This window comes from Lissotriton helveticus, chromosome 6 (assembly GCF_964261635.1).
Source record: "Lissotriton helveticus chromosome 6, aLisHel1.1, whole genome shotgun sequence".
Classification (NCBI taxonomy): domain Eukaryota; kingdom Metazoa; phylum Chordata; class Amphibia; order Caudata; family Salamandridae; genus Lissotriton; species Lissotriton helveticus.
In genome coordinates, this window is record NC_136067.1 from 495,395,614 (window position 1) to 495,421,871 (window position 26,258).

At 43.3% G+C, this 26,258-nt stretch overlaps 1 protein-coding gene and 1 long non-coding RNA gene across 2 annotated transcripts; both read left to right on the forward strand.

The window, feature by feature from the left end:
• The first annotated feature begins 1,868 nt into the window (after positions 1 to 1,868).
• LOC144762706 (uncharacterized) lies at positions 1,869 to 26,162 on the forward strand. Its single transcript, XR_013596130.1, has 3 exons — positions 1,869 to 2,147; positions 16,343 to 16,393; positions 24,945 to 26,162. It is a non-coding gene; the product is annotated as an uncharacterized LOC144762706 (long non-coding RNA).
• On the forward strand, positions 17,771 to 26,258 carry LOC144762705 (uncharacterized). The gene is made up of 2 exons (XM_078647948.1): positions 17,771 to 24,980; positions 26,144 to 26,258. Exon 1 carries the CDS (start codon positions 21,407 to 21,409, stop codon positions 23,000 to 23,002), a length of 1,596 nt encoding a protein of 531 aa, XP_078504074.1. The 5' UTR covers positions 17,771 to 21,406; the 3' UTR covers positions 23,003 to 24,980; positions 26,144 to 26,258.

The following is a 26,258-nucleotide window of genomic DNA, read 5'->3' on the forward strand; positions in this document are numbered from 1 at the left end:
TTTTATGACCAGTGCCACCATGTGGCTCGAGGGCAAGCCTTTGTCCACCCCTAAGCCAGTTCTGGTCAGTCCCTCCCCTCCCACTGGATTTGGTGCCAGCCTGACTAGTGAGACAAGACAAAAAAGAGGCAGGCCTAGGAGTGAGCTTTGTGTGCCAGTGACAAGCTAGGTATCCTTTAAAGCTCAGGCATGAGCTTAGGCATGGTTTCTTATGAATGATACATGAACATTGTGTGTTCTGCAAACTTTGGCTCCTCTGACGGCAGTAGCAAATCAGTGCTGTGATATTAAAAGTTTATTCCTCTCCACAGTCACGATTAACTTGCACAAACCCTACCTTTCACTTGCACAATATCCCTTTTCCTTTCGCTAGGGGCACTATTATTACTTAATAACAATCCTAATGTATATTTAATGAATTATGCTTAACACAGTATGATTAAATGACAGCGTGTTGATGAGACTCTCTTAGATTTGTATTTGTGTCTTAATTCGTTTGAAAGCTGTTTTTTTTATATATTAACTGTTCCACTGGGACCCCTTTCTCTCCGTACCAGGTTGAAAAGGCAGTCTAAAAACTGAAAACCCAGGCTGCAGTGGCAGGCTTTCAAAACATGTATTGCAGTGCTGCTGTAGTGGGTAACACGATGCGTCCAGCAGCCCACTAATAGCATTTCATTTGCTGGGTACGGGTGGTACTCTACATTAGGGACTTATAAGATGTGGAATTCAGAGGTATCTCAATTTTACCACGTGTAACGAGTGGAGCACAAGCAGTTTACCTCTGGTTAGCAGTGTTTACTTCCAGCAAAAATTGGGTTTATGAAATAGCAAAACATCCGAGGTGACCTGCAGGAAGGGCACATTTCTAACGTGTAAAAAGCAGCTGTTGCAGAATTGCATAACTCCATTGGACCTGCTCATGATAGTCACTTGTGCACAATAACTATTTATGTCGTTGTTAACAAATTCCTCTGTAGTTACTAACATAGGGAATGGCTTGTGCTCCATAAAACACATACATAAGAAATGGCAATGATCTATAAGCACATACATTTAATTCAGACAATGTGGAATGAATGGAAACACTTCACCTGTGCCTTGGTCACAGACAAGCACACTTACTAGCTTAATTAATATCAAACTTTTAGCAACTCTTAACTAGCAACCGCTGGACCTTGTGCAATGAAACACCTCCTAAACATTCTCAATAGTTTGAATCATGTGATTCACGATTCATTTACACGTAAAGGTCATAAACTACGATATCCTATTTAAATTGCTCAATTTAGAAACAACCAGTGCTTTGGCAGGATCATTTCCTCATCTCTCTTTTACCTTGGGTGAGAAAACAACAACAAAGACAGTTCATGTTCAAAGCAGATGAGTGTTTATTTCTGATTGAGACGCCTGTTGATTACTTTATGAGTCTAAGACATTCACAAACATTTCACGCATCACGTTTTTGTTATTTTAAAAAGATGCACTAAGTGTAATGGGTATGCCCAGACGAGGTCACGCAGTGGCATAGCACGGTGTGAAAAATTTCTTGTCACTGTCGGCTTAACAAAATGGCATAAATAAGAAAAGGGGGGGCCAATCGGCCCCCACGCACACATGGCTGGGCCCGGCCCCCCCCTCGGGCCGATCCTTTGTTGGTCGCGCGCCCCGCCCTTGCCCCGGAAGCAGCTTTGCACTTCCGGGTCAAGGTGGCGGGACCGCAGCCTGGAAGGGGTTAAGAGCCTGGGGAGCGCGGGAAGCGGCCTCTTTGTGCCCGCGCTTCCCGGGCTCGCTCCGTCCCACAGTGGGGCCGTTTAATTTTGATTTTTGTCTTACAGGTTGGCTTCACCTTCAGGGTTTTTCAACGCGTTACTTGCTACAGCGAAGGTGTAGAGCGGCTGGATCACGTGCGCTGGACCGGGGAGCATCTCTTCTTTTGGTTTTCCTCCTCTGCAGGTCATGAAGCAATTTCGAGGATGCAACATCGGGGCGCTATCGGTGGACGAGCTGCGAGATGAACGGGATCTTGAAATAGGGCAGTTCGCGATGGGCAGCTGCGGGTCCTGTAGGTGCTCGGAGGCCTCGAGGGTGCGCACCAGTGGGAGCACTGAGACGAGATCAGCAGTCGTGTGGAGAGGAGGACAGCGGTGGGTACACGCGCATGGGTGGCCTAGACCGGGTTTGGGTAGAGCTCTGTTATTTCGGCGATGTATTCATTCAGTCATTCAATTCAGTGCTGCACAGAGACTGGGTACATACTCGAGCATAGTAATCCCAACGAACTCTGGCAAAACATTGCATTCCCTCCATTTGAGAATATCATTTTTGGTAATTGAATTGCGGATATGCACAGCGAACAGGCACGAGTAAGCTGCAGGGAATGCTTTATTTAAGAACAGCTCCGTTGGTGTGCCGTCCCTGTCATGCCGGCGGCTGCCCTGATCAGCAGGGTTCGAGTGCGCTCTCAGCCGGTCCCTGTCGAGGTTTGCTGTCGCGTAAATGGCTTTTAAAAATATTGATTTATAGTCTGCCCAGGCAGAAATATGTCAGAAGTCAGGGACAACACACTTCGAGTGCCATAGAATAGAACAAATGATGTTATGCACAGCGCCTTTAGCATGCTTTACTCTGTCTCTGTTTTAATACCAAGTGCGCCCGACTAGCCGAGATGTTGCTATGTGTTACACGTATTTCATTCCTGATGTACTCCTTCCAGGGTGAAGTGATGGGTATTCATTAATTACACCTGCTCAGACTATTTACAGTTGGCTTACACAGGGGGTGGCTTGTAGAGTTATGAGGCATATGCCAATCTCGTTATCAAAGCACTGCACTTAAATTCAGGCGTTTTATAAACTGCAGCAACACCTGATTCTCATAAACCGTGGAGTAAGTGACTCGAATTAAAAGGTGTGGTGTCACACCGCTGATTTGTACATTCGGCCTACCTATGTATGTGCTCGGGCTCGTATATAGGGCGCTCGTAAAGGGATACATACAGGGCTAATCGGTGCTGCGCTGTATTATAAATGAGCAGCGATGTTGGTATTCAATTCGCAGGCGAATTGTCAGCAGAGGTGCTCATTGGCACGGCCATTTTCTTGGGGCATGCTTTTGGGGTGTCGAACTTACGTTGGGAACGCTGCGTTATAAAGATGTGACATGCTGTAAGTGTTCACTGTTTGTGTATCTGATTGACAGGGAGTGCGAGCTGCGCGGGGGGGAGCGCTATGAGAGCTCATAGGTATATTGGGAGATATTTAGCGCAGCCTGCGGGGAGTTAAGGTTGTGTACCGATGCAGGCGGGACATCAGGTTTTTTGCCTGCACATGCACGGTACCTTTGTAGCATGACCAATGGTAAGTCTCTATCCATGTAGCGCTGCTGTTTCTTGGTGAGGGGAATTTTTTCTCGGCAGGAAGGAGATTAAATCTGGCAGCCTATGCTACCGTCTAGTGGGCATGTTAACAATATCGGGGATGATATCGCTTATGCATTTCGACATCAATGACAATCCATGTTTCGAAATAGACAGACATGTTTGCAGCTTTTAGGAAAATAAGTGTATGTGCGCAGTATTTGATACTTGCACCAAAATTATTGGGAAGGCATTGTCTGGGATGGCTTGTGTTTATGCATTAATGGTAGTGTTGTCACTACTATAAGCGGTTGGTTTGATAAATAGGGGGGCCAAGGCGTGGCCCATTTATATTTAGGCTATCTGTAAAGATGGAAAGCAGGCACTGCGATATACGTGTAAAAAATTACGTAAGCTAACCATCCGGGCTTGGCATAGTGTGCTGCCCTAAGTGTGTTTTGCGGTTTCTGCCATTGCATCCAGATATGATACAACAAGTACATAACTACAAGGTTTTCAACGGTTGTTAGGTCGTATAAGATGAATAACCAGCAACTAGGGCTTGTATACAATAGTACAAAGCTTCCACTTAAAGCCTGGTGACACTACGACGACGATGTCAAAAAGAGAAGGGAAATCCCTAGAAAAATGACTCTCTTCACGGGAGTTCCCGTCCCATACAAGGCTCGCCTGGCATGACGTCATGCCATAACATCTCCGTGTGTTTTTCATTTTCATCTACTAGCTGGGACGGGCCCAGAGCTCAGGGTGGCTCGTATATTGATGTTTGAATTATGGCTCATTCCTATGTTGGGTGCGTCACATGGTTCCTATTTAACACACAGTAACTTAGCACAATATACGTTGAGCCCTAGGGGCGTACCGAAGCATATCATGACAGTGGTATAAGAACCACGATTGGCATACAGACAAGGCCTAGAGCCTGGCGGGGGCCACCAGGAATCACCCAAGGTAGTGACACATGTAGGACCACGCGAAGGAAAGCTTTTTTCTCACAGGTCATCTCATTTTAGTACTACTATCAATGGCATAAACCGATCTGATAGTTGCGACAAGCGTGGAACTTCTCCTCGCTAATGACCGATTTCTTGGGGTTCTAATAATCCTACACACCAGGGCCCCTGTTGTCACACCTTCAAAGGTGTCTAAGAACCCAGTTGCGGCATCACATAGGCACTGGGGGGGGGGGGCGGTGTCTATAGCCCTAGGCTCCATGTGCTGGTAGTGTGCTTGGTAGTGACAGTAGGTAACCATGAGGAGGGGGGGGCTATGGCATTCACTGGAGCCTACAGGCTTATTCTTAGCCAGGGTTATATTAATAGGCACCACACGGTAGCATGGAGTTAAATGCGCTACGGGTGTCACAAACTGACGCTATGCTGACCACTCGCAACGGAGAGTAAGGTGGGAAGTGCATCTGGGGTTCATCTCAGCTAAAGCCTATCATCGGAGGACATTGAATACAGACGGGCGGAAGCCAGAAACACTTTCCTGAATATACAATATTATTGCACAGCATTGCACAGTGTGTATTGTCCTGAGGTAACAATGGATGGGCTATTGCATTCACGGCGGACTGCAGGTCTAAGCTTTCATGAAGGTCATACTACCAGGCACCCTTAGGTAGCCCTAATGTAAATGTCAGCAAGTTGCATAAAGCCTAGCATCTGAGTACGTGGAACAACATTATACTGGCATGTGTACTGTATCTCTCGTCCGGAAGTCAGAAGCACTAATCATCTGTATTTGTTTTGTCATTTTATGTCTGACCATGGTGGTTATCTGGGAAGGGCTCCACACCACGAATGCAGGAGATGGACAGACAAGAGGATCGTTACACCTGGATTGGGGGTGTCAAAGGAAAGCATCAAGTGTGAGGAGCGGCCATTTCAACGGTGAAAGCAGTGCCGGCTGGTAAAGGTGCTTCCCATGTATCATAATTGTAGTGCGTGGTGGTCACTCATTTGGGTTGCCAGGGGCAGGGCAAGGCATCTCGGTATGCCGTCGCAGTTTGAACAGAAATACAAATCACAGAGGGGGTGTACATCACCGTCGTTGTGAATTGGATACGGTTGGGACGACGCCGGGGCTCACAGGCACCTTTTCTTCATAAATAGCACTGCGGGGGGTTATGAGGCTCCATGGCAAGAAGGGTAGGCTGGCGCAGGGCTGAGCCTAACAATGACAGTGTGGCATCAACAGCAATTAGCACTGACAGTGGGAAGTGTAAAGTCCAGGGCACCATGGTGCGGAAGCCGGAGGCCAGGTAGCGGCACAGACAAGGCACTTAGGTACCTATGAGTAGGCCAGCTCCAGCTTAGGACCCTGCAACTTGAACAGGATACTGAGGTAGGTCGGGTATACACGTCTAGGGCCAAGATACCCACGTTCATAGCAACTACAGGGATCCCAAAGAGGGGGGTCTGTCCCTCCAGAGTGGGGAGGAGAGGTACTCTATAAGCACACCCCACCGCACAGTCATTATCTGACATGCGGGTAGCAACGATTGGGTTTTTTACTGGGCAAGGGGGTCCTGGTGGAAGGGATAATCGCAGTAGCAAGCAGGCTAGCAAAATATAAAACTCAGACTGCACCATAAGGGGTCCCAGTTGTTTCACAGGCTGCAGGAAAAGGGGGGGTGGACTCTGTTAGTGCGCGGAACCAATCTGGGAAGGATCACTCGGTAAAGAGGATCAACACTTGGATTGGGAAAATATTTCAAATACCTCATTGCAGTATATTCCACAGGGGTGCATCAGAGAGTGACGATTTAGATTAACACAAGAAAAGGTTGCCGATAGTTGGAGGGGTTGTCTCTACTTGCAGGTTAAGGGTACATTTGACGGAGTCAGGGAATGCCCCACTGTTAGGGAATAAACTAGCAGGGGTAGAGTGTTTTAATTAGGAGGTATGACCTTTCAGTGTAGGCGGTTTGGGGGGGCCAGATAGTCGGTCAACTATGCTGGCCTGTGGCGGTAAGGTCATAATCGGTGAGCAGCAATTTAAGGTCCTTAGGTGGGGGTCGCCCAGGGGGAGGGGCCACTGGTCTCTCCCAGAACTTCAGGGGCAGGATATCCGCTTGCTTGGGTGCGGGGGAGGGGAGTCAACGCTTTCCTCAGGCTGGTAGCCACCCCTCACATACACTATGACGCTAAGGCGCGAGTGTAAGGGCCCTCCTGTTATGGTTAAATGGAGTTCACGGAGCACACGAGGGTAAACGGGCCCTCGACGCGCATGCGCATCTCGGACGTGAGAGCGTAGCTGGGTAAAAGGATCTGACACCGGTTAGCGACCTTGCCGTAGGACCAGAAATTATTAAAAATGCAAATTTAATTTCAGGATGTTAGATTCGGTTAGGAACCATGCTGTATTAGCTACTTGTTAAGGTTAGCCCATCATATCATGTCAAAATGGATGGAAATCTAATGTTCTGAAGTTTGCATTTAATAATTGTGTAAATGTTTATTTTATTAAAATTTTTAATTTTGTTTCATGTTTTAATAAATACGGCCAGGGGGTCTCCTACCCCCTGCCTTCCAAAGAATTATGTGTTGACTTGTTAACTAGGTAACGTAGTCTGTGTGTTGAGGCGGGGGGTGGCCGGCAGTCCCAGACCATGTGTGTTTAAAGCACATATATGATTGCCATTTTGTCACTTCAGTGATGACACCCGGGGCAGCTCGCACCCACTGTCCTACGCCACTGGGGTCGCAAGGTCGTTGTGCTGTAGGATCGAGTTCCACCTCACGGATTAGGTTTCTTGTGTTCTAATGGGCCATAGCCTAGATTTTTGGACTGGCAGTTGCTACTGGAGCAGGAGTGAGACTGATTTGCACGTAGTTGCTCTTTGTTTACAGGGTTTCAGTTGTCAAACAAAAAAACAAAATATGTCTCCAACGAAATGCATACATTTGCAAGCATTCCATCCATCTCGTTATGTTGTTATTTTGTGTCTGTCATTATAGCCGTATAGGAACTGTACCATCCCATATCTAGGATATCAGTGTTTTGTTTATTTGATTATAGCAAAAATGCAATAACAAGACCAGTTTAACAAAAACGACTACCTGATGCCTCAGTCCAGAAATGGGGAACAAATACTACAAAGCCATATATAATTGATAATGCCACCAATTCAATCATTCTTTTTTGGGCAGGTAGAATATGCAATTTTTATCTTATGGAATAAGTCGGTGACTATTAGTATGTTTAATACTATATTTGGATAAGCTGATTCGTCTAATAAACTGAGTTTGGTAATTGGTCTGAAAAGCAAAGGTTCTAGTGAGAGTTTGAAAGGGACTTTCTGATGATAGGGTGAATTTACCCCAAGAAACAAGTTAGTAGTAAGAATGAACTTATTTATTTATTTAGAATTTGTAGGGCGCACAGCTACCCTGAAGGGTTTCCTGTCGCCTGGCAAGGTAGTAATTCAAAAAAGTGTTCGTGGATCTGCACACCAGTTTTTTGGAGATAGAAACCTTCTTGAAAAGATAAATCTTGAATGTTAACGTTTCGCGTGCTAAAGCATGTGTGGGGGAGAGTGCCCACCTCCCTCCTGGTTAAAGTAAGCTGAAGAACGAGTCCTGAACAACCAATGACTATCCGTTTGCGCAGCTGTGAGGTTGTATAAACAGCCTTGTTCAATAAACCAATTGGGTGAATGTTATAAGAGATGTGTAAAAAACGTGTAAAAAACACAAGTTGTGTACCAAATTTAGTTATAGAATCCTTTATCTACATTTAACACGGTGAATCTGAGTAACTCAAAATATATAATTCAATCCAATTTACATTGTACTCACAACATCATAATTTGTTCACCCATATTGTTTGTTTGAATATTGTTAGAAAATCAAAAAGACATACACTGTTAATTCATCTGTACAATCAAAACCCAATGCATTTCGGTTTCATTCCAGAACCCTTCATCAGGGGATATAAGTAACACATCAATCATCAAACTTGATGAGAGAACCATTCCATTTCTTCTTATGGCGTAGCGTCCTGAATCTACAACACAAAGTGTAATATCAAAAGGAAATCATGACAGTACTAGTTGTTTGTTCAGTCTAAAACTTAAGACTTGCAAGTTTATCCAATCTACGAAAAAAGAAAAGAAAAGTATGTGATGGAAAGAAAAGAAAAGAAAAGTATCTGTGATCAACACCACCTCCTTGTGACAAGTATTTCGGAGTTTTCTATCCATGGATACTAGTCCGAAATATCCAATCCGTGCAAGTCAAGCTGACCCACATATTCCAGAGCCTGTCCTGTGAGCTAGTTCTATTCTATGTTCTAACATAGAGAAAACCAGGAAAGATCCGTAGCACCCATCCAAGTGAAATTCTAAACGCATGAATTTCACAGCTTCATACCTGATTTCTTCCCATCAAGTTTTAGTGGTTATCTATACACAGGACTGTAAGCAATGCTGTGAAATAACCAAACAACAATTCCGTGTCAGGTTACCCCCGAGTTTATCAAGAGTGCGAAACTAGTCAGCTAAGAGAGAGTCTTACCTGGCGGTGAACTCCTGTGTCCTAACACCACCAGTCGATTCTATACAGTTGAAATTCCACGTTAAAATTTCAAAACCAAGTGACTCCAGTTCCCCATCCGATGTCGTGCTAAAAAATTTGAATAAAATACCACTACCAAGTCCCATTTGTATATATGAAAAGTAACTGGTTGCTTATCGTCTTGGAGCTTACCGATGGCAAACAACGGTGGCGTCCCCTCTACGCGTCCTGCGATCACGTGTGTGCTTACTAACCAATCACGGTAGAAATACTTTCTATCTCAATAAACAAAGACAGAGGACTGTCTATTACTGCGACGATCGTCATAAGCCTCCTAGTGTAGTATTTAAAACCGAAAAAACTTTATTAACAAAATCAGGAATCCAAATGATAGAAAGTTCAATTAGAAATAATAGTGGACCAACTCGGCAATCCATTTCCCCAAACTGTTTACAGCTAATGAATCCCAAGGTATTCTACCCATCCTTTACTTAGGAGAATACCATTCTGAATATTGTGAAATAAACAAATAAACAGAACGATGTACGAATATCTCCTATTCAAAATATCTGTGTTCACAACGTGTCTCCTGTTAAGGATAAAAGGAAGGCTTTTCGTGTTCCAATGTGTTATGCCAGCCTTGTAGATTCCAAAACCAATAACCAATCCTATAGCTAAAAATTAATTAAATGAATTCACAGGACCCGAGAAAAACGACAGTGAGATTAATGAATGGTAAATATACCAGTACATGTTGAGATAAAAATGCAAGTCCCTTACAATCTAAGAAGTACTGTAGATACATGTGCCGTTATAAAAAACACAGAAGCTCATAATGATCATTGAGGCCCCCTGGGATTAAGGTTCCTAAAAATTTGATCCAGTGTGTTTCCCTGCGTGCAAGTGCTGTATTTAAGTCAATACCTGTGTGAGTGTCAATGTGTTCTAGAATAGTGAACCATAGTTGTGGGATTGTGTGGGAAGTTGTTACCCAATGTGCCGCTAGGCATGAGTTCATGTTTTTATTGTGGATGCGGCTCTTGTGTTCCACAATTCTAGTCTTTATTTTTCTGCTGGTTCTTCCCACGTATACGAGACCACATGAGCACTTTATCGCATAAATCACCTTTTCCGTGGTGCAATCAGACGTATGTAGAAGGTTGATTGATTTTCCTGTATGTGGGTGTCTGAATTCTTTCCCCTCTATAACATTGCCACCTTGGCCACAATTGTAACATTTTCTCATTCCCTTGTGTTCCTATCAGCTGTGCAAACGCATAGTCCTTGGTTGTCCAGGACTCGTTCTTCAGCCTGGCAAGGTAGGCCAATAAAAGAGGTTATGAAGAAAACTAATTTAAGAACAGCCAGTTTTTCTGACCCTTGCGAAAGGCGAGCAGAGAGGTCTCAGCTCGCAAAGCGGCTGGTAAGGAATTCCATATGGTCGGTCCCAGGTAGGCTAATGACCAGCCTCTCATATGGGCCCGTCTGATTTTGGGAACAACAAAGAAAAATTGCTGAGCAGAACGCAAGGGGCAAAGCGGGCTGTGCCGCTTCATTAAATCTTGCTGATAGTTTGGGGCCAAACCTGTTTTGATTTTAAACATATAACACATCGGTGTAAATTTGACTCGATTCAACACCAATAACCAGTGTTACTCATGAAGACAGCCTGAAACCAAAGAAAACTTAGGCAGTCGAAAAAGTAGTCTCGCAGCTGCGTTTTGTACCAATTGCAGCCTCTGGATGGTTGACTTTTCTGCTCTCAGATAGCGGGCATTGCCGTAGTCCAGTCTTGAAATAACAAGAGCCTGCAACCACAGTTCTCTGGACTGAGAGTGGAATCAGCCATAAGATCTTCTTTAGCCAACACAAGACTGCAAAGGAGGTAGAAGAGATCTTAGCTACTTGCTGTTTCATCAATAGATGTTCATCAATAATGAAACCCAGGTTCCAAACACTGTTAATTGGTTGGGAAGAGAAACTTATTTGGGGGGCCAACGTTGAGGACCCCAGAGGTCATGTCTTTTGCCTAAGATCATAACTTCTGACTTATCGTCATTTAGTTTGAGCAGGTTATTTTGCATCCATGAGGCCACTTTACTCAGTCCTAGGTTACGATCCGAGGGCTTCAGTACTTGTGACGAGGAGAGATTTAAGATAATCTGTGTGTCATCAGCATAGGAAAACAGAGACAGTCCTGCTTTTTCAACCAGCTCCCCTAACAGGCAGTCTATATATTAAATAGCAGCGGACTCAGCACTGAGCCCTATGGAACACCATAAGGGGATGTATGAGGATTAGAGCAGGCCATGGCTGAGGAGACCTGGAAGGTCTGATCCGTAAGAAAGGAGCAAAACCATTCTAAAGCCATTCTCTCCAAGCCTAGTGACTGTTAGGCTTTCTCCAAGAAATGGTGGGATACTGTGTCAAAAGCGACACTGATATCTAATAAAAAAGGTGCCACAGTTTTGCCTTCATCTTAACAATGCCCCAGTATTTCAGTCACCCCCAACAGTGGGCTTACAGATCACAACTGGCCTAAGCTATTCTTTAAAAGAAGAGAATTGCCAAATATATTTCTAACCATGTCTGCATATTCCTCCCCAAGATACCTTTGCACAATTAGGTCCCAATGCAGAATTAAAAAATGCATTGGCATTGTTTATTGGTCTCAGGTGTTTATTTACTTCCCAACTCCATCCCCCCCCACACATTTCCTTTCACATATAATTCTAGCTATTCATTTTCGGACATCACCTAGGGTGTGTAGTGATGCTCCACAAGAAGCCACTTTGACTCTTTCATTACTTACATTTGGGACAATTAAGAAGGCACCACGTTTAACACTCTAGGGTACTTAAGACAAGTCAATTCCTTGTGTTACATTGAACATGTAATCTTTTCCATTATCAGTAGATCCCAAATGTGGTCCAACCAGTATAGGGTCATTGGCGTCATCCTAACTCCCATAAAGCTAGGACCACTTGAAGCACCACAACCAACGCAATTATCACCTATCTCCCTCTGAGAGACTTCAATGAGTGCCCGATCCTCTCCACTCATCCCGAGACTTCCCTGGATTCCATTCATTAAATTTTGCTGGTGTATCATACCGGACAATATGGCCTTACTAAGTGTTTTCTAACCCTTGCTTTTGTGAATGGACTTGTGTGTTCTATAGTACATCTCATACTACTGGTTTTCCATCTTGGCTTGACCTATCTTACTTTACCATCTTTGCTGGTCTTGTGTGTTGTATATGCAGTTACTACTAAGTATTATCTTGTATGTGCTGGATGTCAGTTGCTAGGAATGCTCTCCTTTCTGCATCTATTTCTCAAATCCCAAAAGCACACCTTTTATGCTTCTGGCCTCACAGACAGGTGTATCATCCAATGTCCAACCTCTCTTGTTTAGTTAACGTGTCAGGCTTATCTCCCTGTTTGGAAATAGTGACTCCACCATTAGGCATCTCTCATCTCCACAGACCTTAATTCCCTCCCTTACAGTCTGGGGAGAATTCAGATTTGTTGCAAATGGATGTGAATGGGAATGGAAGAGTGGCAATGCAGTAACTCTTAGCTAGTTTGTCCCACACACCCAGCGAAGGCCTGGTAAAGGGGGCGGAGGATAGCCCCCAGCATCGGTGCTTATATCCAGCTACTGTACTCCCCAAGGTCAGACTTCTCAAATGAGTTATGTCAGTAAGTGTATATAAATATTTGTAGAGTGCAAACCCAGCTCACAAGCATCAAAGTGCTAAATGATGGTGCAAGTCCTGTATTATGATTCAGAATCATTTACATTATGTGTGTGGATAATAAGCCATATCATGTGGAGATATGGTGTTCTCCAAAAAGGTGGGTCTTCAGCTACTTCCACAATCATGCGGAGCAGTTCTGATTGGGATGGTCTGTATCCTGGGACCAATGATGGAGAAGATCTGCGACATGGTTATAAGGTAAAGCAGCTTGCATGTGGGCTTAGAGGGGGAGCCAGTAACATTTCATCAGGTTTGAGGTTGGTCTGGTTGACCATTTCTAGGTTTTTATTGAGGCATGCTGCTACATGATGCAGAATACCTTTTAGGAGGGGGGAAACAGTGACTTGCCAAGTTCACAGATCAGATTGTTGCCTCCATTTAGATGCGAGAGGACTAAAGCTTGGAATGTTGTTCTGAAGCTGGTTTCCAGTAGGAACAGTTTTTCTTTCTTCAGGAGGGAGATTTGATTCCATGCTACCTTGGTTTCCCTCACAATGTGTTGTTTGAATGTTATTTTGGTATTTAGGGGGAATCCAAGTGATTTGGATTTGTTTTTACCTTGTCCTCTGGATGTAAGGGAATCTGCCAGTACCCTTTTGTGAGGTCTATTTTGGATATGTAATGGGATTCCGTTAGTTGCTCAGTTTGTTTTTCTATTCTAGGTGGATCATAATTATCGAATTTTGATATCTTGTTCACAGTTAGAAAATCGATGCAAAACCAGATGGTTCCATTGGGCTAAGGGACAAGGACTCTTGGGGAACACCCCTTCCTAGCAGAGGGTTTTATTAAGTCCCAACTTGAGCATATGCTCAACCTGTTCCTGTATCTCATTTCTTCTAGCTTCAGGGAAGTGGTATGGATGTTGTTTAATGACTTTTCCTGGCTTTGGGTGAATCCTGTAAGTAATTAAATGAGTTATACCTGTGAGGTTGCAAAACATGTTAACAAAGGGTTACAGTTAGTTGTTCAGGCCTTCGTTTTGTTATTCAGTTAGTAGCTTACCTACAGTAAGGGCTTCCAAGGTATTTACCCCTCGAAGAAGTGGGATCAGCTATTTGGACTTGTACAAGAGGAACTAGCCATTTTTTAAGTAGGTTGATATATTTGTTTTCTTCCACCGGGCAATTGTAACTTATAGATAATCTTGTCTGTTCTCATTAGCACCAGGAATGGTCCTTGTCATTCAGATTGTAATCTAGTACCTGAAGTGGACAGTAGGACCAAGGTCCATTCATCTACTTTTAATTATCTACACCTTTTTCATTCATTATAAATCTATTACTGAGCTTTTTCAATGTTAGATTAAGCTACGTTTTTTAGCTTTTCCCAACCTGGTTTTTAGCTCTGCTGTATAATCCTCAGAGATTTGTTCTTGGGAATCTTTCTCTGAAGCCGTTTGTGTCATTTTGAATAATGTTCTGGGATTACAGCCAAAAAGTAACTCAAAAGAAGAGCAACCACGACTGTTCTAGGTGAAATTCCGGATTGCAAATAGGGCTAGAGGAGGTCATTCTTTTTTTAACGATAATTTCAAAGTACCATTATAACTTTCCACCAGACTGTCAGTCTGGGGATGATCTATGGCGGTAATCCGTTTTCTTTATATCTAGCTGCTAACACACCTGTTGTCAATTTAAAAACAACAGGGGTTTGAGCTGTCAAGATTTCTTAAGGAAATCCTATTTTAGAAAAATGCCCTTCATGATACTGTCTTCCCAGATATTTCTCTGAGAGGAACTGCTTCAGGATATTGTGTTGCATTATCAACTAAGACCAGGGCTTACTTATATCCCTTAGTAGAAGGAATTTGAGGATCTATACGGTCTAGACCTATCTTCTCAAATAGATTTCCAATAATGGACATCTTTTGTAGGTGGGCTCTGCGAGGATGACAGGGATTCTTGTTTTGACAAAGTTCACATTCCTGACAATATTTCTTTATTTGTGCTAAGATACCAGGTCAATATAATTGTGCTAGAATAGCCTAGGAGGTTTCTTCTACTCTAAAATTTCCTGCTAGCAAATGCCCATGAACAAAAAAATTTATTTGTTTCCTAAATAAATTAGGAACTCTCAATTGTGGTTGTTTGCCACCCTATTCTATACAAGAACCTATTTTGAATCTTAAGTAAGGGGAATACCTTGACACCCTTTTTTGTCTTCCTTTTGATAGGCAAACTGGACGGTAGAGTAATTTATTTGTGCTGCCCTAAAGTTTTTATTGAGTTCCCAAGGTTCTGGGGCTATCAAAGCATTTTGGCTTAAATCTTTCTGTTTCTGCTGTGTTCTCCCTTTTTTTTACTTAAGATTTTTTGCAGTAGAGAGAGTATCCATCGGTTCTTGGAATAAAGGAGCCTCTTTTAACCAGGGGTTATCTCCTTTTAATGTGTCCTTGGAGAGCGAGAGGAAATTGGGATTATCTGTACCAGTATTACTTCTTTGGAAACATTAGACAAAAATGCCTATATTTGCCCAAGCTTCTTCCCCATCGCGTCCATTTACCAGCACTTTAGCTATGTGGTTTGTCTTTTGAATTCACACAGACAAATCTAATTGTGACTTGATGATTCAGAATAATCTGGTGGGGAAAGACCAAACTATGAATTCAAAAGAGCAGAGATCCTTTTAAGATTCTGCTGAAGACTCACATAATAGCTAGATCCAGTTTCATGGCATTAGTACATGGGGCACTGTAAGCTATTCACTTCCATGGGTTCATAGTCCATGTTTTTACTTCTACAGAAATGGGCAATGTGGCTCATTCCCGACATTCATAACACTGTGGGTGTACCGTTATGGTCTGCGGTTGTGCCCTTGGTGTTCATCATTGCGTGGCAGGAGGGTAACACCTCCAAATATTGTTCAAGGTATATTTTGGCCAATATTTCTTCTTTAGATCCCTCATAAGGCTTGAACCATTGATCTTCAGCATATGTGAGCCAAAAGAATAAAGTCCTAGGGGTATCCCCTGGGGTTCCTTTTTCCTTGTGGAAGTGAAGAAGATAGGTTTCCTCATGGACTTCCAATCTATCTAGGGTAAACCTTTTAATCCCTTCATACGCAGATGTTCCAGTGGGATTGGCAGCTTGATAGGTGTCTTTGGCTCTACCGACTTAAAAGGGCGCCAAATAATGTGGCCATTGATCTGCTGGTCACTGCCTAGTCTGGGAAGACAGTTCAAAGTTAATTTAAAAATCTTTTGGGTCTGCCTCTGGAATGCATTTTTGTAAGGATATAGTTGAACCCTTGGAACCAATCCTTTGCTGTGCGTATTTCCTGTGACCAATTGTAGCTGGCTTTCTGAGACTGTGAGCAACTAGTGAGCTTGATTTTGAATGGGATCTTGAAAGACGCTCCATTCAGTCCCAGCTGCGCTGATCTCTCGTTCTAGAGTTCATTCAAGCTTTTGTTGTCCTTTTGCTAAGTGGTGTATGACATACTCCATCTTTTATCAGGTGGGTTAATCCCACCTCTGACACTACGTGTAAGGCGTCGGTATTGGTTCAGGATTTAAGTTAGCGCGTCTAAAGACAAATTTGTGTCTCAGTTTGAATTCCTTTTTTTTGGGGGGGGTTTCCAAATTTCTTGGACAAAAAGCACTTTAGGTAGCCTGAGTCTGAGACTCTTACTCACTTTGTCCCTCACCCCCTTGACTGTTTCTTTTTCTTGCCATAGATGCTGTCATCCTCAGACGGGAGACCCTTGGAGGAAGAGAATGGAATACAGGTAAGTATACAACCTTTTAATATTTCTCCTTGTGTTTGCTCTGTAGCTAAGGCTTCCCTACATTTCTATCTGTTTTTTAGGGTGGATCTCTTCACTTTTCCATTGTATACTTTCACACACTCGGATTCTCCTCTTTGAGGTTGTTCCAGGAGTGCTCCTTTTCCCTTAGGGTCTTTCCTTTATATTTAGGCTTATCTCAAATCTCTGAAGTAAACAGGGAGTTCAGGTTTCTCCCCTTAGGGCTTTCTTAGCCTTACCCTTTATAGACTCTCCTCTCTTCAGACCTCTCTGTTTATCCCTTAAAACGTAAACCCTTAAAGAAAATTGCACTCAACTAGTCAGGCCAAAACAAAACCCTGAAAACTGCAAAAGAAAAAAAAGGAACACTATGTCTGTGCATTCTCCACACACATATATTTATGCCATTTATTTTGAGTTGAGTGAACCATTCCTATTAAGAAAAATCTTTTAGGTTTTGTCCTGTTCAGGGCTTTATCTCTGAGCACTTTCATATTCAGTTACGTCCCCCTAAATATTTCCTTTTCTACCCCTCCTCTCCACCAACAGCCCTGCAATTGCATACCCATCTAGGCAGGCTATTCTCTTTTGGGCCGTGGCCGTGGCAGGGGCTAGGGTCTGGGCAGTTGTGAGGTGATGTGGCGACTCTACATGAATCCTCCTCTCGCTTGAATGCAACCTGTGACTGTTATCTCCCCACAGTATCTGGGTTCCTGGATTGAGCCTCAATCCACCTAGAACATGCAGGTTTTTTGCTTCTCCTCTCCTTTCCTTTCCTTTCCCATCTCTTTCTCCTTCTGGGTTTCTCCCCAGGAGGAGAAACAAAAGTCCTTCTTTGTTTTCTATTCTATCTCCCTTTCTGCTGGACTCTAATCAGTGCTTAATTTGTAAAATATGAAGTGCAGGTGCTCACAGTCTTCAATGAGGCCACACCCACTTCCCCAGCTCCACCCACTCCCTCCAGTGGCTCCACTCACTTCCTTTAATTGGCTCCATCCACATCCACAAGCCTCAACACATCGGAGTCACCTCCTCCCTTATGAGTTCCGCAAGAAGATGAAGGGCTGGCTCTTCACAAAAGCAACTTAGGCACCTCATACCTACACACCTGCCCAAATCCCTGGATACCCTCCTGGGTGATTAGTGCGCTATACACATCAATATAACATAATATAACACATTGGAAACCTATGACAAAAACTTAAAAGTGAACTCAAATTATAGAAAGGTAATTTGAGGACTTGAGGCAGCTTTGCAAACAAAAGAAAATGTGCTTGTGCTGTGCTGTTTAAAAGAAAGAAAAGAATGAAGGAAGGAATACATTAAAGAAGGCAGTAACAAATGCAGGCAGGAAGAGGAGCACTGGAGTAAGGAAATAAATATGTAATGGATGAAAGAAGGAGGAAATAGGAAAATAATGTGAAAGGAAAAGGAAGAAATGAAGGGATAGAGAAACACACCATGTATGTTTGTAAGGCACATATTCACTAGAGGGGGCCTTGGCACCAAATTAAAAATGTTGTTATCCAGCTCAATTGCATTAATTTTATCTAAAGTTGAAACACTGAGTGGCCACACCAAGATTTCAATGTATGACCCTGAGATAGAACACAGATTCCTGGAGTAGATATAAACATATTTGCAAGAAGGAAAACATTAAAAGGGAGAGTGAGGGAGGAGGAGAGGTCTAAAGGCAAAAATAGATGCAGTAGACAACGTGAAGAGAAATGTGGAAAGCAGAGATTGGGATTGCAAGATTAGAGTGGAACGTGATGAGAAGGAAAAGTTTAAAGAAGAGAAAGGCAAGAGAAGAAAAGCGGACAGTGGGGAGCGTGTGAGAGTAGAGTGGAAGGGAAAGATGGAAAGGTGAACAATGAAAACCATTTAATGAGGGGAGGTGGCGATTAAGAGAACGCAGATGTAAGGCAGAAAGTGAAGTAAGATTGGAGAGAAGTGAAGGAGTGAGGTGTGAAGGGGAGGAAGAAAAGCAGATACTGAGATACAGCAAGCAAAGAGTACACCTCTGCTTTATTAAATATACAGTCATTAATTATGTAAAGTTGAGAGGTGACAGGAGTGTATCATTCTTGGCCTGTCTCACCAATGCACAACAGTGTTGTCCAAGATACACAATAGCGATTCTTTATCTGTGTGAAGTTTTATGCCCTAAAAAGATGTTTTGTTATGTCACAATAGGTATTCCTGATGAGACATAATAAAGTGTCAGTTATACCATCGGGATTACGCCTTGATGGAGAACCAGACTCTCATGCTTCAAACAAATAGTTCTATTACATGATCAGACTATAAGTCGCAAAATCCCACTGCCATTTTCAAATGAAGTCAGACATTCAACTCCATTCAGGCAGGCTTTCATACATACGTTTGAACAAATAAAGCACATAATTCAACTGAGTCTGCCGCCTGTGCTATATTAGTATTGTAATTTATGATCAGCGAGTAACAAGAGGATGTCTTTGACAAAAATAGAAACCCACTGAGCTATCCACATAAATATAGTTTCTGTCATCTGCATGGTACATGTTCTATATTACCCCTCTGTGCTGCAGTCAAAACTTCAACTAGACAAAACTCTGATCTCTCTCCAACAGGGACATAAGGCTGTAAGTATGCAGCAGGGGTTTTCAGGACATGGGTCTTTGGAGGTGAAGAGAAGGTGTGGGGCGATAGATTTCAGCAGGCTTGTGGGGGTGGGGGAGGTACAGAGTGCCCAACACAGTCTAGCCCCTCTGATGGCAGGTTTTGAATCAATGCTATTTTTCTCCAGGTCAAAGCTGAGAAATTCCCTGTGAATCCTCTCTCTGGTTAGAGGCTGAAACATGTTGACTGATACCTAAGAAATTCCCACTCTATTAATTGTGGACGCAATTTCCAGACACATAATTTTAAGTCTTTCCCTAGTGATCATCCTAATAAAGTTCTTATTTTTGATACACTAGGGACTGTTCTTATCATTCAACACTCACTAGTTACTTTTACTTTCGCACAACACTGCCTGAACTCACTAAACCCGCTCCGCAGTAGATCTGGCGTCGCAGCACACCGAAGAGACACTCGGTCTCTTTGGTGGGCCCAATGATGAAGCATGTCATCACTAGGTGGTGAGTGAGGGCTTTCTAATAACCACTGAAACGTCTTAAATTGAAGCCGTTGTTTTTGCTCCCCTTTTTGTGGTCGTGCTTGAACCTATAGCATTTGACACTCTTCTATTGTTTATTTGTTACTACTGGGGTCTAAGAGTGTCACTCTACGCTCCCCACCTCTCCTTTTGTTTAACTATACTTAGCAGCGCGGAGCTGTGAGAGTTTCTTTTACTGAGGCCTGCTCTGACAGGCCCACTGTTTTTAAGATCCCCGTCTCACTTCCGTGGGCTCACCATGTCAAATCTAGGATTAACGTACTCTGAATCTGAGATAGCAGATCTCTTGTCTGACTCTAATCTGTTTGCTGATCCGGTAGTCTCACAAGCTATAGCTCACACGTCTGAGTGGGAGAAGTTAACAGAAATTAAACGAGAGCGAATACGAACAATACTCCATGGAACTATACTAAAACAATACCTCATTAAGAATACAGCACCTAGAGGATTACTTGTTGCTAATGCCCCGAGAATTTTCTTGAATGATGCAACTTTCAGGAAGGAATGGGCCATGATCGCGTGGCACTGTACCCGCGACTGGCTTGTTTTGATAATAAAAACAGCTCTAAGACTTTCAGAGACTCTTCTTGTTGAAATCCAAGAGACAGAATCTCGGTTTAAAACCACAATAACTGGTTTTAAAAAGAAACTTGATGAAATCAACAAAGACCTCAATGAATATAAAGAAAATCTGACCCAAGCTAAAGTCGCTAAATTCCAGAAAGACTTGACTAAATTTGAGTTCGAGAAAGTCTACCCTTATTCTGCGGCCTCTTTCACTCCGCCTACACGGAACCAAAACAGTAATGATCAAACCACTGATGATTCATCCAACAGCAGTGGTTCAAGTACCGGTTCTTATAAACAAGGGAGAAGACGAGGTAACAAAGGCAACCGTAATAACCGAGGACGATCTGCCCAGCATAATCAGCTACAAGGATGGCCTGTTCCACCTCAAGTGATGGGATGGGACAACAATTCCCCTTCCTGCAACCACCTTACCCATTCATGGGATGGAACCCTGGTTTTATGCCACAACCAAATTTCAACCCCCACTACCGCCAGCCTTGTTTAGATCAGGGCCGGAGAGGAAGAGGGTCGAACCAAGTAACCTGGGAAGATCAGGATGCGGTGAGCAGTCACACCCGCAACAGGGATCAACAACCGGGAACGAGCAACATGTGAGCCTGATAACTAATCTCTCTGATAAGACTCTATCGCCTGTTGAGGTAAAGATCCTAGAAAGGGGTCTGGGCTTCGTCCATACAGCTCGCCCAGACAAGTTTTTACTCCACTGCGAACTCGCTGCTTTCTTTAGGAAGCTGAAACTCAAGGCTTTCTTCGAGGGGAAGGAAGACCCGAATCAGGCTACTCGCAATGGGGACACAAGCCTGAGGTTGAACTCCACGTTTAACCCTCCCCCATATGCAGTGCCTGCAGCTATCACTGCCTTTGAAGAGGCAGTATCTCTAGACCTGGAGACCTGCCAAGAACCGACAACCTATCATAATTTCAGTACTGAAGAATATCGTGCATTACAAGTCTTACAAAATGACCAGAGTATTACGATCAAGCCAGCTGACAAAAGCCGGCGGCCTTGTCATACAGAATACTACTGATTATGAGAAAGCCTGTCAATTACTCTTGGATGACAAAAAGAATTACATACCATTGATAACAGATCCGACAGAGGAACTAAGGACACAAATCTCAAACCTGGTTACAAAAGCAGAAGAAGATATTCAATTTCGAGAAATGAGGCAGCTTATCTCTGTACTAACGAAGGCAGAATTCCATAATATTTTTATACACTGCCCAAAACTCATAAAAACCGGATGCCCCCACCTGGACGTCCCATTGTTTCCGGGATCGGATCCTTACTGGAACCTTTATCGCGCTTTTGTGATTTTTACCTGAAGCCGATTGTCCAGAATACTCCCACTTACCTAAAGGATACCAAAAGCCTCCTCCAGTTAATCCAGGACTTTACCTTTCCTGAAAACACAGTGACACTGGTCACTTTAGATATTGAGAGCCTCTATATGAGCATCCCACAGGACGATACCATCAAGGTCCTGGGGTCAGCTCTAAACTCAATTGAGTGGAATTATCAGGCTTCTAAAGAGTTCATACTGGACTGCGCTACCCTGGCCCATAAAGAGAATTTTTTCTCTTACAAGGGTAACCTTTTTCTTCAATGTACTGGTACCTCGATGGGCAGTACTTTTGCCCCAAGTGTGGCAGGGTTGTATGTAGCAGATTTTGAAGCAAAGCACATCCTACAACCCAATAACCCCTTCTCAAGTTCAATCTACTTTTGGAAACGTTACATTGATGACATCCTGCTCATTTGGATTGGTGATAATGAACAGCTACAGGCCTTTTTCACCTGGGTCAATACCCGAGACCAAAACTTAAAATTCACCCATGCCAGCAGTAAATCTGAGGCCATCTTCCTTGATGTAACAATCCATATTAGAGGTACGAGGCTCACAACCAAGACATACCACAAACCAACCGCTAAAAATAACCTTCTTGAGTACACCAGTTTTCACCCTCGACCCCTAAAAGAAAATCTTCCGTATGGCCAGTACCTACGGTTGCGACGGAACTGTTCGGAATTAACGGATTTCAAAACGCAATCTGCTGATTTAACATCTAAATTAAAGATGCGAGGCTATCCACAACCGATACTGGGAAAAAGTTATAAAAGAGCACGGAACCAGCCGAGGGAAGCTCTCCTGGAGGATAAGATTGTCACCACCAGAGACATTCCATTGACATGTGTAATGACACATAGCACCTTATCCAATTTCATAAAGAAGTCTATTAATAAGAACTGGAGGATTCTGTCCAGTACTAATAAGACTTGGGAAAAACCTCTTTTTTCCTTCAAGAAGGGACGCAGCCTAAAGGATGCCCTGGTACATACCCGGCCTAAACAACAAACCACGGTGACTCCTAGATCTGCAACCGAAGTCTGGGGCTTACCAAAAGTGGTTGGCCATTATCCTTGCTCGAATTGCAGCGTCTGCCACTTGACAGTACATTCAAAAACCTTGGCACTTGAACCCGGAAAAACCTGGACTCAAAGAGATCACACTAACTGTAACACTGAAAATGTGATTTATCTCATTACCTGCCCCTGCAAACTACGCTATGTCGGCATGACTAGTAGGAAGGTAAAACTTCGAATCTGTGAGCACCGATCAAATGTAAGATGCCGGAAACCAACAACTAAAATGAGCAGACACTTCCTTGAATTGAACCATACCCCAAATGATATGCGATGGACCATCATTGAACACTTGGATGGCGGCCATAATAATAACAACCGCCTATTTGAAAAAGAACAGCGATGGGTCCATAGGCTTGGGACCCACCAGCTCGGACTCAATGATGATATCCCATGGAATTCCGTGATGCAATGAACGGAAGACAAACGATCCATGTAGCTTAATATCAGACAGCTAGGATAGCGGTCTCAGCTCCCTTTGAGCTTTGCCAGATCTAACCACAAGTAATACGAAGGGTCTTACTACTGCCAGTACAGCGGTTGTTTTCCCCTCCTATCCTTATCACATGTAACTAGAAGCGATACGAAGCACTTTTGGTATTTATGCGATACTAGCCATATCTGATGCCCACATATGATTACCTTGCAACTGCCGCTTCGATACTTTAACGGAGGGCTGTCCCAAATACCTACAACATTTGGGAAACGGCATCGGAGAAAGAATATATTACCATGGCAACTGACGCTCGTGTTGCATTCCCTGATCAGGTGACGACTACGTCGGATGATGACGGTTCGTTCCGATTGGTTTACAACGCGGCAGTGTAAACCCCCGACCACGCCCACCCGGAAGTGATTTTCTGGTAACTTTCCAACTTAATGCTCTCTCGGCCCCGCGTTCACATCTTCGGGGTCCGGTAGAGGGAAGACATAGGTGCCGAGCGGGTGCCGAACGTCGAGGGCGTGAGTAAAAAAGTATCCCGCTCTTATTTCATGTGCATCGAGCTAAGTATTACGAAAACGCTACACGATTGAATGTGCTGTTTCCCCCTTTTTTTGACAAAATCACAGGGTGTGCCAATTACGTTCCCACCCCCCTCCTGAGACCCATGGTGAGAATTTCGAACTCCAGAAAAGCGAGATTTGTTTTACTTGATATTGCGCATTTTGCTAGCACGGCTGTGCCTGCATTTTAACTTGATAGATATAAGGTTCAACACCTTTTGTTTTTAATCAACCTGTTCTATTTAGCACGAATAGTACACAGCACTTCCCAGTGTGTATTATCTAAACAACCCAGGGACTTTGGTGGTGATAACGATATCGGTATTCTCATCACTTCTTTCCACTAAATCACATGTTGGAGCATCACCGATGTACAGTGTCTAACATCATCAATTAATGTATGTCTTGTCCTACCTGTATGTCTTGTCCTTTTTACCCTCAGGTGCAGAAACGCTCAAGTCGGAAGCCTCCTAAACCAGGAGTAATTAGGTGGAATAATTACTTCTTCCTAATTATTTTTGCACTTTTTTCACCATTTTTGTTAATTTTCACTTTCACGTCCCTAGGTTGGGGTGGGCCTTAGCGCGTCCATTTCCACCAGGGTTTATTTCACTGTAGTCCTGATGAATGCCAGGTAAAATCACACCGTTTCATGGCTGAAACATGTCGACTGATACCTAAGAAATTCCCACTCTATTATTTGTGGACGCAATTTCCAGACACATAATTTTAAGTCTTTCCCTAGTGATCATCCTAATAAAGTTCTTATTTTTGATACACTACGGACTGTTTTTATCATTCAACACTCACTAGTTACTTTTACTTTCGCACAACACTGCCTGTACTCACTAAACCCGCTCCGCAGTAGATCTGGCGTCGCAGCACACCGAAGAGACACTCGGTCTCTTTGGTGGGCCCAATGATGAAGCATGTCATCACTAGGTGGTGAGTGAGGGCTTTCTAATAACCACTGAAACGTCTTAAATTGAAGCCGTTGTTTTTGCTCCCCTTTTTGTGGTCGTGCTTGAACCTATAGCATTTGACACTCTTCTATTGTTTATTTGTTTATACTTGCATGACACAACACACCTGCTCTTCCCCCACCCTGAAGACCAGGCACTTGTGTGCGTCAAAGCAAGCACACTAGCAGCATGCGCCAAATCTGAACGTACAGCTGCACAAGCCTCGCTTTTTATTGGCCTGTGCAAAGTTCTGGCTGTGCATGGGAGAAAAATTCTATAGACCCGGCCCTGAGAAATAGGTGTCGGTGCTCAGCACCTGAAAGCACCTGAACAAATTAAGCACTGACTCTAATCCTACCTTTATTGTAACTCTTGTTTTCTCTTTTCAAGGTTTCGTTCAGAGTGGAATTATGACTAGAATGTCAGGTGAGTCCATCGCTTTGTCCACCCCCACCTGCTACATGTCGTTTAACGAATCTTCACAAAACTTTCAAATGAAAAGTATAATCCACTTCAACTTCTTCCTGGAAGGTTTCTGGGTGTTCTGCCAAGCGGGGGCCGACAAAAAGAGGACAACCAGAAATCTGTTTTCCCCATGCAGTTTCTAAAAGAAATTTTGGGCAGTGCTAATGCATAAAATGGCTGAATAGAATGACACTCAATTTGGCAGAAAGCTAGATCCCTATGAGAAAAGCATGTTTATGTAATTTGGTGTAACTCCCTGCAGCAGTTTTTGAGAAATTAGGTTTAAAAATGTATAGATATTTCAAGCTGCGCTAGTACTGTGGGACAAGCAGTTCAAAAGAAAAGATCCAATTGGCTGCCTCACTTCAACAAAGACATTTGGCAGCTATTTTAGGACTCAAGGCCCCACAGATTATTAATTTGTATTTATAATTGGGCCAAGGGAACTCTCCTTAAGGGTGAAGAAGCCCCCTATGCCCTCTACCTACCTGGGTGTCACCCTGGGCAGGTAGAGACGTGAGACCAGGCGTGTTAGAGTGAGAAGTGATTTATTTACATAACAAAAAGTACAGGGGTCCGTTGGAAAATCCAGAGACATCGTCTTCAGGGGGATAGTCGTCTCTCTCCTTGGCGCCTTACTGGACCAGGCAGGTAGAAGCTCTGGTGTGATGGAGCAAGGTGATGAACAATATTTTGTTCAAACTTGCAAAGTTAAACTTCCATAATAAGTATAACTGAACTAACAAGCATGTGATGAAAATATGAATCAACTTAGTTTTAAAATGCATTTCTCAGAAAAGCACGTGGGATTAATATATGTGCTCTATGTTGCAAATGCGAAGAGAATAATAAACTAACCTTGTCTATTATCTTTGTCAGTATTAAATACGGCTGTTTAACTAATGGCATGTGCTTATTTGTGTGCTTATGTTATATCTTTTTGTGATAAAAACGCATAAAAGAGTTCCAGCAGTTCCTGAAGAAGAAGGTAGATATAAATGCTGCTTTGTGTGCTCAGCTAGGTAACATAAATTAATGGGTTTTTAATTTAGCAGAGGGGGTGGGTAACAGAATGGGTCTCAATTCTATAATTAATTGATGTCTTGTGTTTGTTTGAATAATAGTTTTCGAGAGAGGCCTAAGGCCTGCACAGAAATGGCTGTGGTCGTGAAACTTGTCCAGAGTGGAGCCTTGTATTCGCACAGAAGTGGAAACTTTTACCACGTTGTTGATTTTGAC